At 36.8% G+C, this 15,591-nt stretch overlaps 1 protein-coding gene across 4 annotated transcripts; it reads right to left on the reverse strand.

The window, feature by feature from the left end:
* Positions 1-747: 747 nt before the first annotated feature.
* FACE2 (farnesylated protein-converting enzyme 2) lies at positions 748-14,711 on the reverse strand. 4 transcript variants are annotated; one of them, XM_010246250.3, is made up of 9 exons: positions 14,499-14,711; positions 13,696-13,755; positions 13,289-13,501; positions 12,675-12,786; positions 9,681-9,752; positions 4,666-4,728; positions 1,341-1,418; positions 1,047-1,094; positions 748-942 (listed from the first exon to the last, which is right to left on the reverse strand). In XM_010246250.3, the coding sequence occupies exons 1-9, from the start codon at positions 14,709-14,711 to the stop codon at positions 809-811; spliced, it is 993 nt and encodes a 330-aa protein (XP_010244552.1). In that variant the 3' UTR covers positions 748-808. The 4 variants fall into 4 exon arrangements, with proteins under 4 accessions (XP_010244552.1, XP_010244570.1, XP_088745761.1 ...); XM_010246268.3 differs by lacking the exon at positions 13,696-13,755; XM_088889635.1 differs by lacking the exon at positions 13,289-13,501.
* Positions 14,712-15,591: the final 880 nt, after the last annotated feature.

Consider the following 15,591-nt stretch of genomic DNA (forward strand, 5'->3'; position numbering starts at 1 on the left):
CCTGAAAACCGATAATTACCAGACGATACTATGATGCGGTATGATACATATGGATATCTTATCCTTGCTTCTACTGCAAATATTTATTTGGAATATGAAGGTTAGAGTGCTCGAGTCCATGCCCCCTAAGGCCTGTGGTCGAAATGCAAATGCACTCTGCATACAGCAATGACAGCTCTGGTGTTTGAGCATCAAACACCACCTAGGGGCTAGGACTCTTGTCATTGGTGGTCAAATTCGTACAATTCAATCCGACGTTATGGATTTCTCAAACTGCCCAAGATTCAACAAGGTTAATTGCAGTCTTACCAATACAGAAATATTTCACTTACACCCTACTAAGATGATCATCCCTTGCAATACATGCAATGAAAAAGAGACCACACATCATATAAATAATTTAACTTTTTTACCATCTCCAATTCCTCTCTGCTTTAAACATCCCAAAAATTATTATTATTATTTGAATACTTATTTGACACAAATTATCAGGATCAGTTAAAATTCGCCATTCCAAGGTTTTTAATACCGAGACCACACCGGCATTTGGGACTTGGGAGTCTACAACCTCTTCCAGTTTAAAAGGTGAATGGGCTTTCTTTCATTTGACTCAATCCGGATAAAATCTCTTTGAATTTTATCAAGGTCATTCCCGAGGGGAGGTGATTGCGCACTTTCACCGAGTTTGCCTTTGCATTCAAGAGAAGATATCAAGGAAATGAAACTTGGTATAGTTGCACTTGCACATGCGATAAGATCTATTGAATTTTTCATTAAACAATTCATTTCAACCGTACAGTGCATAGTCTCAATTCCACCTACAGTACCCATGCCAGCACCTGCAATTATCGGTTCTGTCATTATACAAATCTGGACTGGTGGCCGGAAAAAGAAACCACAGGAAACTTCCAATCCCCACCAAAAATGCAACAATGGCCAACCCTGGAGGAACAAGATAAACGACATCAGTGCAGGAACAAACACCAGAAAGGAATGCCAAAGGAAGCATTAGTGACAACAGAACATCATCATCATCCAAGCCTTACCCCAACTGTATGAGGTCGGCTGCATGAATCCTGTTTCGCCATTCCGTTCTGTTTAATGCCATGCCCATTGTTAAATTGTTGGTGCTTAAATTATTCCTTAACTACTTCTACCCATGTATTTTTTGATCCACCCCTAGTCCTAGCCCCTTCCAACTTGCAACAAATCACTTCCACTATGAGAAAATTCTAGACAGCCAATGGGCTTTTATTGCATGATTAGGTAGAACCCACTACAAATCTACAATAGAGACGTAAATAAATTAATTTGGAGAAAGTTCAACTCTATGTGCATACCTTTTCTCCGTGAAGACAATACAGGAAATCCCATCACATTACAGAATATATGAGCTACTATTGGAGCAATAATATGCCCTGCAAAGAATCAGCCAGTGATCCATAGTCATCATATAAGATAACATCTAAAAAGAGCAGTGACCAAATAAATACTACGGATCATATTGAAACTAACAACAAAAATTAGGTGCCCAAGTATAATAGAGTATGTCACGAGAAGATGACATACTCAGTTACTTTCTCTCTCTCAAAAAAAGTACAGAGTATGTCCTTGAGGTTTCTATCCTGAAGAAAGATGCTGAATATACAAATTTTATTTCTTTAAAGCCTGACATATCCATCTTAGACCACAGTTCTGGAGTATTGTATATGCTAATATGCAACCAAGCTACAAGACAGTTGGGATTTGGGAATCACTTGAAATGACACAATTCCAGAACAGTGGTCTACAGTGTATTTCCAAGGCATACAAGAAAATAAATTTGTGTGCTTAAGAATGTCATCATTAAATGGTCTTTCACTTTCCTCCAGTGTTAATCCATTGACCAGTCTAGCACAAACAAATAAAGTGAAATGCAAGTGCAACCCCTCCCTCCCTCTCCAGTTCTCCCCCCAAAAAGACATGAGACCATGACAAAGATGTTAACGAACTATGCAAGTTTTTTCTCCAGACCATAGCTGAATGCAGTGTTGTAAAGTTATATAGTCCATATTCAGGCTAGTCAAAAGATGTTGCCCATCTAACATCTATATATAGATTGTCTTCCTTTTCATCCATGAGAAAAGGAATCCAATTGATTGGGTAGTTTATAGGGCTGTAAACAAGTAGACTACGGATGATGTAAGGACACTTCAAATTTGCGGTCTTGCATCCAAGTGCAAAATAAAACTAGATTCAAGTACTCATATCTGATTTAGTGATACAACATACTATTAGCTAAAGTTAAATTAGATTTGTACTGAGGCTTCAAGCAAGTTCTTAGTTAGAAACACAACCTGATCCAGTGAAGCTACAAGCTAGGTACTAAGATCTATTTACATGCAGCAATAGTAATATATCAATTTATAAATATGCTTTACCAAAAAAAAAATGTATACAAACATATGCATGCATATATGTGTATGTGTATGTGTATGTAATTTGATGTTCCAAAATCTGGGTTTGACATTTGACAGATGGTCAAACCATTAAGATTGTCTCTCATAGGATTGCTACTATCCTAAACTCCTCATGTTAACATGCTCAAATTGTTCAGATAGATGGTTGAAATTCCGCCCACATGACCCCCAAAGTTTTATCTTGTTTATTAAAATTTTAATCTCCTCTAATTATTACGAAGTTTGAAATGGAGAAAGGGATGAAATAGTGATGAACGTATCATAGCATTGTTTTCTGGATGGGTTATGGTGGTTCAACAAGAGCAGAGCTGATGGCAGTCCAACAAGGGATGAAGGTGGTTAAGCTCCTAAATCTGATGGTGGAAGGAGACGTCCATGTAATTGTAGGATGGCCTTCAATAGATAATATAGGACCCTGGAATTACAGACATGTAATTAGGGAGACAAAAGATGGCTAGGGAGCTGGGAGTTGGCTACAGAATACTAGGATCAGAAAATTGTGTGGCAGATGCTTTGGTGAGGCACAAAGCAGGCAGAAATCGGTTTTATTGAGGACTGATTCCCCAAAGGAGGGGCTTGTAAAAAACACAGATGGAAAGAAAGTAGCTAGCCCAAGCTTAGAGGGTGCTTTGGCACATCTCTATTTGTGCATCATTCCTTACCATAACATATAATCTTTGATTATTACTGATAAAAAAATGGCAAAGGGATGATAAATTACTGTTTAAGGGAGAGAGAGAGATTCCAAAGTCCAAATTCAGAGATGATCTTTTGCTTCCTTTAGTTACAAGCATCCTTTCTTTCCTCCAATAAAAATCAAACTGTAGCCCTAGATGGCTTGATAAGCTTCCATTGGCAACTTCAATTTCAATAATGATGGGAAAAAGAAAGGGAAATTAAAAAAAAAACCTCCTAGTTGTCAAAAAGTCTGCTGCTTTCACCATCATTAATGAAGTCTTGTCCCGACCATATGGAATCAGCTAAAATAACATGCTACTTTAGGTCTGTGAATACCAGATGGAAGAATATTAAAACAAAATCTCTCTATTAGTAAACTCCCAAGAACTGTCAATCCCCTCCCAGCAATGTAAGAGGAGTTCCTCCAGGATAGATTTCTGATGATCTTCGGTAAATTCTTGATAACCTATTCCTCCCCTCTCAAAAAAAGGAATTTTCCATCTATCCATACTAAGTACCTCAAAAAAAAGACTTTACAGGGGATATCAGTCACATACTCCTGAAAAGACCCAAGGAAGATGTTCGTAATAGTATTGATAACGCCCATTGTTCAAATCCGTTCCACAAAAAAAAAAAAAGAAAAAAAATCAAGTCTCACAATGCCAGAAGCAAACCCTGCAATAGTAACCATAGATGGCAATACCTCCCAGGCCATTCCTCCATACAACTATAATAAAAAAAAAATATGGCAAGAATTCACCATCGTTAGCTTTCTCATCTTTTACCAGATTTTCTACACTTCCTACAGCCCCTGACATTATCCTTTTCACAAGACTATTCCCCCTTTTTTAATTTAGTTTTCCTTTTTTTGTTATTCAGTAGTTTTCTTTTCATATTTCTCATTGCTCATGGTCCAACCCACCCCGACCAAGAAGTCTAATCACTGAATGATGAATTGCTAACTCCAGCTATTTAAGTCTAGTTCAGTTCCAGAAACATATCTTTACACATTGTCAGATCAAATTAGATCTATAATAGATTAATAGGGTCTATCACTACGCCAGACCCCATCCTGTGCAATGCGTTTTTTTTTTTTATCAATATGTTTAAAGAATAGGATTAAGTTCCACCATAACCAAAGCATATCCAGATAATAATCTGATCCATTGACAGCCTTAGTAGTTAAGTTCATATGATTGTGCTTATTTTGTGAAAGCCACATACTGGGTACATGATTATGCTCTGAACCTCTAGTTCTATCTATACATATTTGGACACTTCGATAAAAATATGCAACCTTTTGTAGTGGATGTCGCTATCAGAGGCAAGTGAATAGTATCATAAATAGTCAAAATATGCCAATAAAATGTCAAAAAATTAAAAGGAACCACCACAAATAGCTGGTATAACTACATTTGTTGCTAAGTCATCTAAAAGTGAAACGTTAAGATGATAGTGAGAGACAATATTGACAGGCAAAGAAAATTCAATTGTTACACTGAAGGCTACGTCATGCAAAATCACAAACCTGTTCGAATGAAGAGAAAAGATGCGTAAACCCCAAAGATCACTGTGTAACCAAGCTGGAAACCTACCAAATATAAATACATAGTATGTAGGTCATCGTGTTACTATCTTTAGAAATTAGTAAAAGCATCGATACTCAGAATAAAATCATAAGCATGGCCATCAAAAAACAGGAATAAAATCACTATCTATGCCAGCTATATATATGGAATAGATAGGGTGGAAGCATGAGAATGACTACTTAATATATATATTATTTTATCAGTAAATATGTCTTTTATTAAAATTCAGATTCAGATTGTAAACATTTTATACAATTTGATGATGGGAGTGTTGATCCCTTTTCCTCACTCTATTTATCCCTCGTTACAATGTAGCCCAAAATAATTGCTGTCTCAATGCCCCTTGTTTTGCTAATCCATCAGCTAGCCCATTTGCACTTCTACAGACCCATTTAAATTCAGCCTCAACCTCCTTGGCAATCTTCTCCACTTCCCTAATCACATGTTTAAATGTCCATGGGGTGTGGCTGCTATTTGTTGCCCATGAAATTACTACTTTTGAATCCCCTTCCACTTCAACATGTCTGCATCCTAGTTGTTTGGCTAGCTTTAACCCTTGTAATAATGCCAGTAGCTCAGCCTTCAGCGAGTTTCCGTTGCCAATCGGCCCTGAGAACATACCCAATATCCTCTTGTCAGGGTTTCTTAATACTCCTCCTATTCCTGAGATGCCTGGATTTCCATATGAGCACCCATCAAAATTGAGCTTTACTTTATTGCCTTCATGTGGTTTCCACTCCGGCCTTATTTTATCTCTTACTCTCAAAGATTGTGCTACTTCAGACCATGTTCTTAGAATGTCTGCAACTGAGAACACTTGAAAGCAGTCCAAGAGTTTGCATTGTTGACATGAAATGGATGAAACTCTCACATCTAAAGAAAGAATTCTACAACCATTAAGTGTATCTACTCAAAAGGTCTGAGTATTTGCTCGCTTTTTTAATTTTTATAAGTAACTATCAAAATTTCATTAACATGAAGTTATGAACAGATGAACAATATGTACGGGTACAAAGAAGAAATGTAGTTTGAATAGCTACCTATATCCAAATAAGTCTATACAAAGGATTCCCTTGAAACCTCCCCCAATACATTTAAAGTCTATTAACCCCTTGCCTAGCTAAAGCATCAGCCATACTGTTTTGCACTTCTATGCACCCATTAAAAAGTAGCCTTTATTTTTTTTATGGGAAACGGTAACTTCCATTAATTCTTTAAAAAACTTAATACAAACTGTCACCTTCAAAAACAAGGTGACCCCTCATCAAAATTACAAACAAGCCCATAAAAGGTTCTGCCTACTAACACCTTGCTTTGCTAAAGTATCGGCCATTGCATTGGCTGATCTTTTAGTCCATTTAAAACAGACTTCAAGCTCTCTTGTTAGTTGCATATTCTCCCTTACAGGTTGTCTAAGGGACCAGGCACCTAAGCTGTTTTTTTGCATCCAACCTATTACCAGTTTCGAATCTCCCTCTACTTCCAACTGCTGAAAACCTAGCTGTTTAGCCAATTTGATCCCCTGTAGGAATGCTAGAACTTCTGCTCTAAGAGAGTCCCCCAAGCCTATCGGGCCAGCAAAAAGGGCCAGGACTTTTCCTCCCCCATCTCTAAAGACACCCCCAATTCCAGAGGGGCCTGGATTACCTACAGAGCTGCCATCAAAGTTTAGCCTAACAGCCATAGTTAAAGGGGGGCACCAGTCCTCTTGAATAGCTAAAGAGGGGCAGGAAGAAGCTGCTACCATACTCCACCCTCTAATCAAAGCATCTGCAGAGAAAACCTTGAACAGGTCCAGCGATTTCAATCAGTGTATAATTTTGATGGTGATCCCTTCTATGACTTCATGTGCTGATTTTTCTTTCCCTTGAAAGATTCTGTTATTTCTCTATTCCCACACTGTCCAAACAACTACTGCCCTCGTTGTTCTCCACATTACCCTTCCTCTTTTCTTTGGTTGACGGAAAAAGCTAGATTCAAAAAGATCCATCACGCTTGTAGGGGGAACCCACCTGCACCCAAAGAGAGAGGAGAACCAATCCCAAGTAAGAGTAACAAAGGACAAGAGATTAGTAGATGATTTACCGTCTCACCACTCTTCAAGCAAAGGCTACAAACATGAGGGGATAAACACCAATGTGGTCTTTTTCTCTGAAGCAAATCCAAAGTGTTGATTTTTTGGAGAACCACTTCCCAACAAAAGGCCCTCACCTTTGGAGGTACAGGAGCACTCCACACTTCTTTTAGAGGAAAGGAGAGAATTAAATTGGAAGACTGCACTAAAGCATTGAAGAAAGGAGAACAAGAAAAATAACCAGAGGACTCTTCAGACCAAATTCTAATATCAGTACAAGATTGGTCCAAAAAGTAGCCATCATTTCTGCTGCCAACTTGCTAATTTCCCTCAACACATTTCTGTAAATCCATCTTCCTTGTGTATTATCTCTTAGCCATCCCACCACTACTCTAAGGTCTTCCCCCACTACTATGTTTCTGCAATGGAGGAACTTCCCCAATGTACTACTGCTATCAGTTCTGCTCTTGTTGAGTTTCCAAACCCATCGTAAGGCTGCCTTGCAGTGCTACAATATTTTAACCTTGCAAACATGCCTCGCAAAAGCATAACAATCCCACCTCGCAAGGACGAACCATCTTGCCCCACAAGGCTGCACTTGTCCAATTGGCCTCGCGAGCCGTTTAAAATCAGTCATGTGTGTATGACTTGCGAGGCAAGTCAAGTATCAAGGAGTTTATACCTAAGCGCGATGAGGGTCATGACGAAAAGTATCAAAAGTGCGATCAATACCTCAAGGAAACCACATCCAGTTGTACCTGAGTGTCGTATTAACATGTGTCACCTCCTAAGGAAACCCAAAATCGTGATCTAACAACCTCATGGTCCTGAGAGACACGTGTCTTAAGAGGAGAAGTCTATGGGATCTATCTCCAAGCATTGCTCAGGCTAAGGAATATTCTGGAATTCTTGCTTCATGCACATATCCTTGTTCCCATATTTCTATAAATAAAGCACTCCCTCTAGAAGGGATCTAACCTTCATTCCACTTGTAGCTATGTTTTGTGTCTCAACAACATCTTCCTTCCCGCTTCCAAGACTCTCTAAGTTCATTTTGTTGGTTTACAGTAGTGGAGCAATGTCTAAGTTGGGTTGTGACCTAAAGTGTGAAAGTGAGTGTTTGCAAGAAACAATGAACTGGACCAAACCCAATGTGTTCTTGGACTTTATGACAAGTGGAACAACTAGGTGTTGCTTTTGATCCTTGGACTTGATATTGGTATCAAGCTAAGTATCAGACTTGTCTATCTTTGATATACCAACCAATGAGATCCTTCAAGGGTCAAATACCTAAGCATGTTGGGGCATTCAAGAATGGTATATCAATTGATTATCAATGTGATACAATCTTTTACTATGTTAAGACAGAGAGAATGCTCTGTACAACTTTCTACGATGGATACCTAAATCTATTGGTAGTAGTATTACATGAATCTTCTATTTGGATTCATTAGAGGTGGAAGTTGGACACCATGTCATAAAGACTAAGAGGGGGAAAGTCCTTCCCAATAAGTGGTGTCAAGTATTATTAGCAGAGAGATTAATAGCAAGTGATTTTTTTAGTTATTCTAACCTAATAATCACATAATGGGCTAAACCAATTGGACTTGGGCCTTTAGGATGGTAAGTCCCAAGTAATTAAGCGTTTAGAACCTTATTGGGCCAATTCACCAAAGCCCATAACTGATATGGGCAAATTAGCCTAGTGGACTGCTTTCTTTCTAAGCGGACGCCCCACCCATTTAAGTGTTAAGGGTATGGGCTTAAGCTGGTTCTCTCATTGGTGGTGGCTTTCACACCATACAAGCTGGTATCTCCCATTAATATAAAGTTTTTCCAGAATTAATTGGATGATATAAAACAATTAGGAGTCTTTCCTAAGAAACCTAGTCAAACTATCAACTAGAAAGTTTAAGGTGGTTACAAGATTTGACTAGGATACTTAACTAGAAAGGCTCTAGTTTTCGGGCTAAATTAGGAGAACAGGATTTTTTTTTTTGATGAATAAATTAGGAGAACAAGATTCTCTCCAAGATTATCCTAAACATGTTAGGAAACCAATATGGATTAAGAGAGGACTCTTATAACCTCCCTTGTCTATATAAAAAGACCAAGAAGAGGAGTTCGATGCATGCATTCTTCTTCCCTACTTAGTTGAATTCAGCCTACCCTTGTGAGAGGCCTTTTGCTAGGGTTTTGAACCCCATTCGACCAGGCCTGTTAGGCATCCCTTCTATCATTATTCCAGAGACCTTTTGAGTGAGAAACATCACCCAAACTCATGATAAAGGTGTCACCTTGCTGTTGGAAATTCTGGAAAAAGTTTGAAGACTGCAAACCTGAAATTGCACTATCTTCAGCTTGTTGCAGTGTTTCTTGGGACGATCCAAGCTTGGATGTGAACCACCACATCAACTTCTGCACTTGTGGACATCAAGATATACGATTTCAGCATTAGGGTTTGTGAAAATTTTTTATTTTCACCTTCTCTTCTTGCTGGAATTTTTGCATGCAATGATCACTAGATCATCATCTTTTGCAACTTCTTGTTGTATCCTAAAGTATTTTAATTAATGAAATTCTTTCGAAATTATTGATAAAAAAAACTATGGAAAGCAGAAAAGAAAGACACTTTTCTACATGAATTCTAACCCTCCAAGTTCATGGTTTCATGGTTTGTTATTCTTGATTTAGTATGTGCTTGTCAGCTTTATGATTGTGAGGGATGTATTTCCTCCTGCCTTTTACTTCAATAAACCTCCGTTTATCCTTGTCAGCTTTATGCTTTCTCAATCAACCTATGTATTCTAAGTTCAAAAATTTAGAAACAAAGAAAAAGGTCCATTCCACTACAAAAAAGCAGAAATAAGGAACACATACCTACAATCAGGGACGCCTTGCCAAAGCTATAATTTTGCTGACAATAAAGCTCTAGAAAATGGTTTAAGTGTGCTGCAACATAATGACAATGCACTGTAAGTATAGTTGCTTTTACTAAGCTTCACCAAAATGTTACAGACAAATTAGTAGTGCAGCAATAAAGAGAATCAGTTCTTGTCACAGAAGTTGCTAACTTCTACTTTTTAAAATATTTATTCCTCATTGCAGTATGATATGGCACATTAGGAGGCCCAGTAAGATAGGCAAGACATTACACAGCATCTCCCATTGAGCTTGTGCTTCAAAAGCTTATTAGCATTATCAGTGCACATAAATGCATGTTAGCCTAGCATTAATTGTGTATAAACTTTATCGGTCTACAGCAGGTATGCCCTGAAACTTATGAAGCAAGAGTGCAGTATTACCAAGGTCCAAAGTATCGGAAATGTCAAGTGTATCGGAAAGGCAATTTTCAGAGATGTATCAGGATACGCCTTGGATACGTATGTGATCGAAGAAAAACTAAGATACGCTTGGAAACACTATAAATACTTTAATAAATCTTAAAAAAACATCAACAACACTAAATATAAGACCTCAATGAGGTGTATATACATTAAATTAATATATTTTAATGGTTTTATGAAGAAATATATTGTAGTTAATTATAATTTCATTAAAAATCCTATGCCTAACTATAATTTATAAATTATAATTCTTAAGTTTTAATGTTTTATGGGATGGGAAAACCCCAACTCTCCTATCCAACCACAAAACATGCATTGGCACAACTTTGATGTGAAAATATAATTAATAATTATTTATTATTTAAATAATTATTATTTATTATTCATTTACAAAAGTTATAAAAAAATAAACATTATATAATATATTCAAAAAATAGTTATTAAAGAAGAAATTTCAATTGCTTTGTGGATATGATAGATCATCCATAGAATTATAATATATTCAATCATTGTGATCAAATGATAAAATATAATTAATTAATTATTTATTTTTTAATTCTAAAAATATAAAATAAAAAATAATTATTAAATAAGAAATTTCAATTGGTTTGTGGATATGATAGATCATCCATAGAATTATAATATATTCAATTGTTGTGATCAAATGATAAAATATAATTAATTATTTATTTTTTAATTCTAAAAATATAAAAAATAATAAAATAATAAAGAAGAAATTTCAATTGCTCTAGGGATATGATAGATAAATCCATAGATATAAAACATATTTAGTCTTTATAGGCAGAGAAAAAATTACATTTTCAAATTTTTTGTTAATTTATATTTTCCCCAAATATCTTCATGAAATTTCCATAAATCTATTGATAACACAAAAAAAATTGTGATTTTGAATGTAAGAAATGTAGATCAACATAAATTTAAACACTCAAGAAAAAAAGAAATCACAATATATTATAAAAAAATTGAAAAATTTTACCTAATTTGTCTTTTTTTTTTCAAAATTTGAAAAATCTTAAAAAAAATAACGATTCACACTTATTTCTTGCAAACTTTTGCAAATCTAGCACTTTAGGAATGAAGTTTGGAGTTTTAGAGTCATTTGGGGGTGAAAGAAGGCTTATTTCGGGGAAAAGAAGCTTGCTTTTCCCCTTTAATTTTTTTTTAGTTTTTTGTCGTATTTTTTTCGTCAATAGGCTACCAATACACCCTCGATACGCTCCGATATATCCCCGATACGGGTCCGATACACATGAAAAAATACGAAATGTCCGATTTCCATGCGTATCCCGCATCTATTTTTCAAAGATACGCTATGATACACCCCCTACCGGGCATATTGTATCAAAATTTTAAACCTTGAGTATTACTATATTGTTTGACTTGTTAGATATCTTGTCATAATTTGTATAGTTTTCCTTTTTTCACTCCAATGTGATACCTCGTCACCTTGTTGCATTCTCTCCCTTTTTAAATGAAAACTTCACCTACACTAAAAGAATAAGAACCATAAGGATTCAGTTTCTGACAAGTGAAAAGGCATACATAAATCAAGGTCACGGTTGAAAATAGAACATGAGAGAATCCAATACCAGATGCTTCATCACTAGTATCCTTGAAGTTGTCAGCTTTCTTTTTTTTATTGGAAACAGTAACTTTCATTAATTCTTTAAGAAAACTTAGTACAAACTGTCACCTTCAAAAACAAGGTGACCCCTCATCACATTACAAACAGGCCCAAAAAAGGTTCTGCCTACTAACTCCTTGTTTTTCTAAAGTATCGGCCATTGCATTGACTGGTTTCCTAGTCCATTTAAATGTGACTTCAAGCTCCCTTTTTAGTTGCATAATCTCCCTTATAGGTTGTCTAAGGGACCAGGCACCTAAGCTATTTGTTTGCATCCAACCTATTACCAGTTTTGAATCTCCCTCCACTTCCAACTGCTGAAAACCCAGCTGTCTAGCCAGTTTGAGCCCCTGTAGGAGTGCCAGAACTTCTGCTCTAAGAGAGTCCCCCAATCCTATCAGGCCAGAATATATGAAATCCTGCATTTCCTTGAGATAAATCGATTATGGTAGCTTAAATCTCTTTGACTTTGATAATGCCAGTATAACCTGGTGATGTTCCCATAAAATGAATATTCTCACCTTTTCTTTCCCCCATGAACAACAAAAGTGTATAGAGAGTTGCTTGCACTTGTTATTTCATTTTGAAATACTGGATCCAATTTTACACTTGGAAGTTTGAGTTCAAAACAAGCATATGCTATTTTTTTTTATGTACATCTTCGTGTCATTGCCACATTTATTAGTTTTTAACTTTTTATGTATTGCCTTTCCATACGACTTTCCCCTTAGGATCCAATTTTTTTCCTTTGAATATCATCCAAATTCATACCAAACAAATCAATTACTAAGATGAAGTAGGATACCACATGAAAATCAAAACATGCAACCATCTTGAACATCATATGTAATTTCTCCTTCGAAAAACAAATAACCAAATTACCCAAGCTGAAGAAAATGGGACTGAGAAATATAATGTTGTAGATTTTGAATCCCCCACAAAGTAGTAAAGGTATAATACATGCCCTGAAGACCAACTCTTCTGTAAATGGTGCCTGTTCAATAAAACATTTCCAATAATTAAATGCAATAACAATGTCATAGAAGATTGAAATACCTTCTCATTACCAATCAAAATATAATATATACAAGTTTTCCCTATCTGTAAAGAAAAGAGCATTTTATTGGAGAACAACATTAACATATGGAATGAAACTTTGTTTGGTTTTGTAAATAGGAAAGAAATGGAAACTAAGTGATTGTGGTAGATAAACTTGCCCTCCTCTTCTGGTGGGCAAAACATATTCATATATGGCCTATCAAAAAAAAAACATATTAATATCTGGAATTTGGTGGCTCTAACACTAAAATGTAGGATAATAATGGTAAAACTGGCCCACCAAAGGACTGAAACAATGAGTTTGGAGGACTAAAAAGAAAGATATTTAAAGTATTAGGACCCAAAAGTATGCCAGTAAAGAGTTACTGAACAAAAAAAAGTATGCCAGTAAAGAAAATTTACAATAGGTTCAAAAAAGATGTTGAAGTAATACCAACCACAAAGTAATTACGCCAGGCCAAGACATTGGTTGCAATGGAGGTAATCCATTCAAGAAACATTTCAGAAGCATTTTGTGTACATTTGAGCCAATAGTCTTCACCATGAACTTTATGTTCTTTCCATGAATTTACCACTGAGATTGACTTTGAAACCAAAGATCCAATGTATGGAAGAGAAGTCAAGGAAAGAGGAAAAACCACAGCATGCCACTGTTTCAGACATAAAATTGCATTTCAGCATGCAGATTAAGCAACTATTCACCTTTCCCAATCTGCAGACCATGAAATGTCATTCTAAGATTATCATAAGCTAAACTCATTACTGGGGATTGACTAGCTATCAATAAAGGAAGCTTATGACTTTGAAAACATATATAAAGAATGCCCATTAGCATATAAATTACCATATGATCCACGCGAATGCCATAAACACCAAAAATGGACGATGCCTCCAAACTAATCATCTAGCAAAATAAAAACACAATCAACTCTACAAGGAAATTACAGTAAAGGACAAAGAGAGCACGCGCACGAAGATGTTATCCCTACTTTTTTTTCTTTTGCTTTGGATAAGGTAGCTAAATTCTACTAAAAAGGAAAAAAAAAAATGAGCCACAACTTCATACGAATAATGCATAGAAAATTTTTCCATCTTGGCTTTGTCTGTATAGCAATTGGGTAGGCTATCTGTTCTCTGATCAAAGTCTTCATACTCAAAAACTTTGGAACCAAACATGGAGACCAAAATAAGAAAAACCACATTAGACCAATAACGAAGTTCAGCAATGGTGTTCACACTTGACGCAGTTAAGCCACTAGTATTGACCTAATGGGATGACCTTAACGACTGTAAAATGGAAAGAAATGGCGAGAATAGGTATGATAACCACTTCGAGGGGTCGGGCCTCCTTAAGTCATAACAAAAAGACGGTTCTTTTTTTCAGTTAAAATAACTTCTGCTCCATCCAAAACCCGATTTTCACAACAACATGCATAGACTTCTCCTATGAAATTAACACAAGTAACCATACATTTCAACCCACGAACCCTCAATAAGATAACTCCATTTTTTATTCATTGTCAATACAGACAATGTTCATCATGTCCTAATTAGCATTTCTTGTTTTCTTCTTGCTCAATATTCCAAGTGACCCATGAACCGAAAGGAAAAAAAATGGAGAAATGAAACACCAATAAGAGAGCTTACAGGAAGGAGGAGTGCACAAACGATGACCGACACTATTGAAGAGACGATGGCGCAAACAAACCTCCGGATCATGAAGTTATTCAACGAAGTAGGAGGAGGGAAGCGAAGGATCAACGTTGGAGCGTAGAGAACCGCGACGTAGAAAATCGCCATGGCCGTGCAGGCGATCACTGCGACTGGTTTCGAGACGTGACTTCCATCCTCCGTTTCCATTTTCACAGACGGAAACCCTAGAGATTCTCCGAATTGAGGTTTCTCTGTGAACGAGAAGCAGTGGAGGCAAAAGGGCTGCTAAAGCAAAGAAGAGTAGAAGACTCCTCAAAATTTATTCTTGGTTCTTACACATGGATTCGAGGTGTAAAGCGCTTCGCTTTCCTTTTTACTGGTTTCGGTCTTTTCTACTGCTTCCAGTCTGAAGTCCAGATTTTGACCGGAGAAGACCTCCCTTTTTCCGGGTACGAATCCACAGTGGACGACGCCTTACAATTTGCCACCTGTTCCATAACGGGACCCCCCGATGTCTGTTTCCACTTTCCACCCTAAATAAAAGAGACGGAAAACATAATCTAATCTTATATCTTATATATATGATATATATTTATACTGTATACTTAGAAAAGCATTTGAGGGTGTATCAAGAAGTTCAAATCTGGGTTATCAAGAAGTTCGAAGCTCCCGGGTTTTCTTGCTTTCCACTCAACAAAACTGAGTTATCTTCGTCAAGTTCGAAGTTCCTGAGAGCGGCAACACCTTCTCCTTCTTCTGCTACTAGAGGGTGCGTGAGGTAGGGAAGGAGGTAATTGCCCTTGTGGTTATTGTCGTCCTTGCTGCTTTTGGCCGTGGTTTCGTTGTTCGTCGCCTACTACCTCAAGGAGTAGTCTGGCTTTCCCTTTCTTTTCTAAGTCTGGCATGCGGCGCTGAATCTCGCTCTCTCTCAGTTTACCCCTTTACCTCTTTCTCTCTTTTCTTATACGTTACGGCAGACGCAGCTGTGTCTATAGTTCGTCAGTCCCTTCTTTCCCCTCTTTCAGTTTCTTCCATCTCTTTTCACCTTCCACCAAGTTTTTCTCTTCCCCCTTTCCATTTTTTTCCT

Source organism: Nelumbo nucifera, chromosome 6, assembly GCF_055504915.1.
Source record: "Nelumbo nucifera cultivar China Antique chromosome 6, China Antique-T2T, whole genome shotgun sequence".
Classification (NCBI taxonomy): domain Eukaryota; kingdom Viridiplantae; phylum Streptophyta; class Magnoliopsida; order Proteales; family Nelumbonaceae; genus Nelumbo; species Nelumbo nucifera.

Coding starts and splice junctions, on each gene's coding strand:
- FACE2 (XM_010246250.3), bottom strand. CDS start 14,711: ATGGAAACGGAGGATGGAAGTCACGTCTCGAAACCAGTCGCAGTGATC. Junction 13,756..14,498: donor TTTGTGCACTCCTCCTTCCT/GTAAGCTCTCTT, acceptor TTATTTTGCTAG/ATGATTAGTTTGGAGGCATC. Junction 13,502..13,695: donor GCATTCGCGTGGATCATATG/GTAATTTATATG, acceptor TGTCTGAAACAG/TGGCATGCTGTGGTTTTTCC.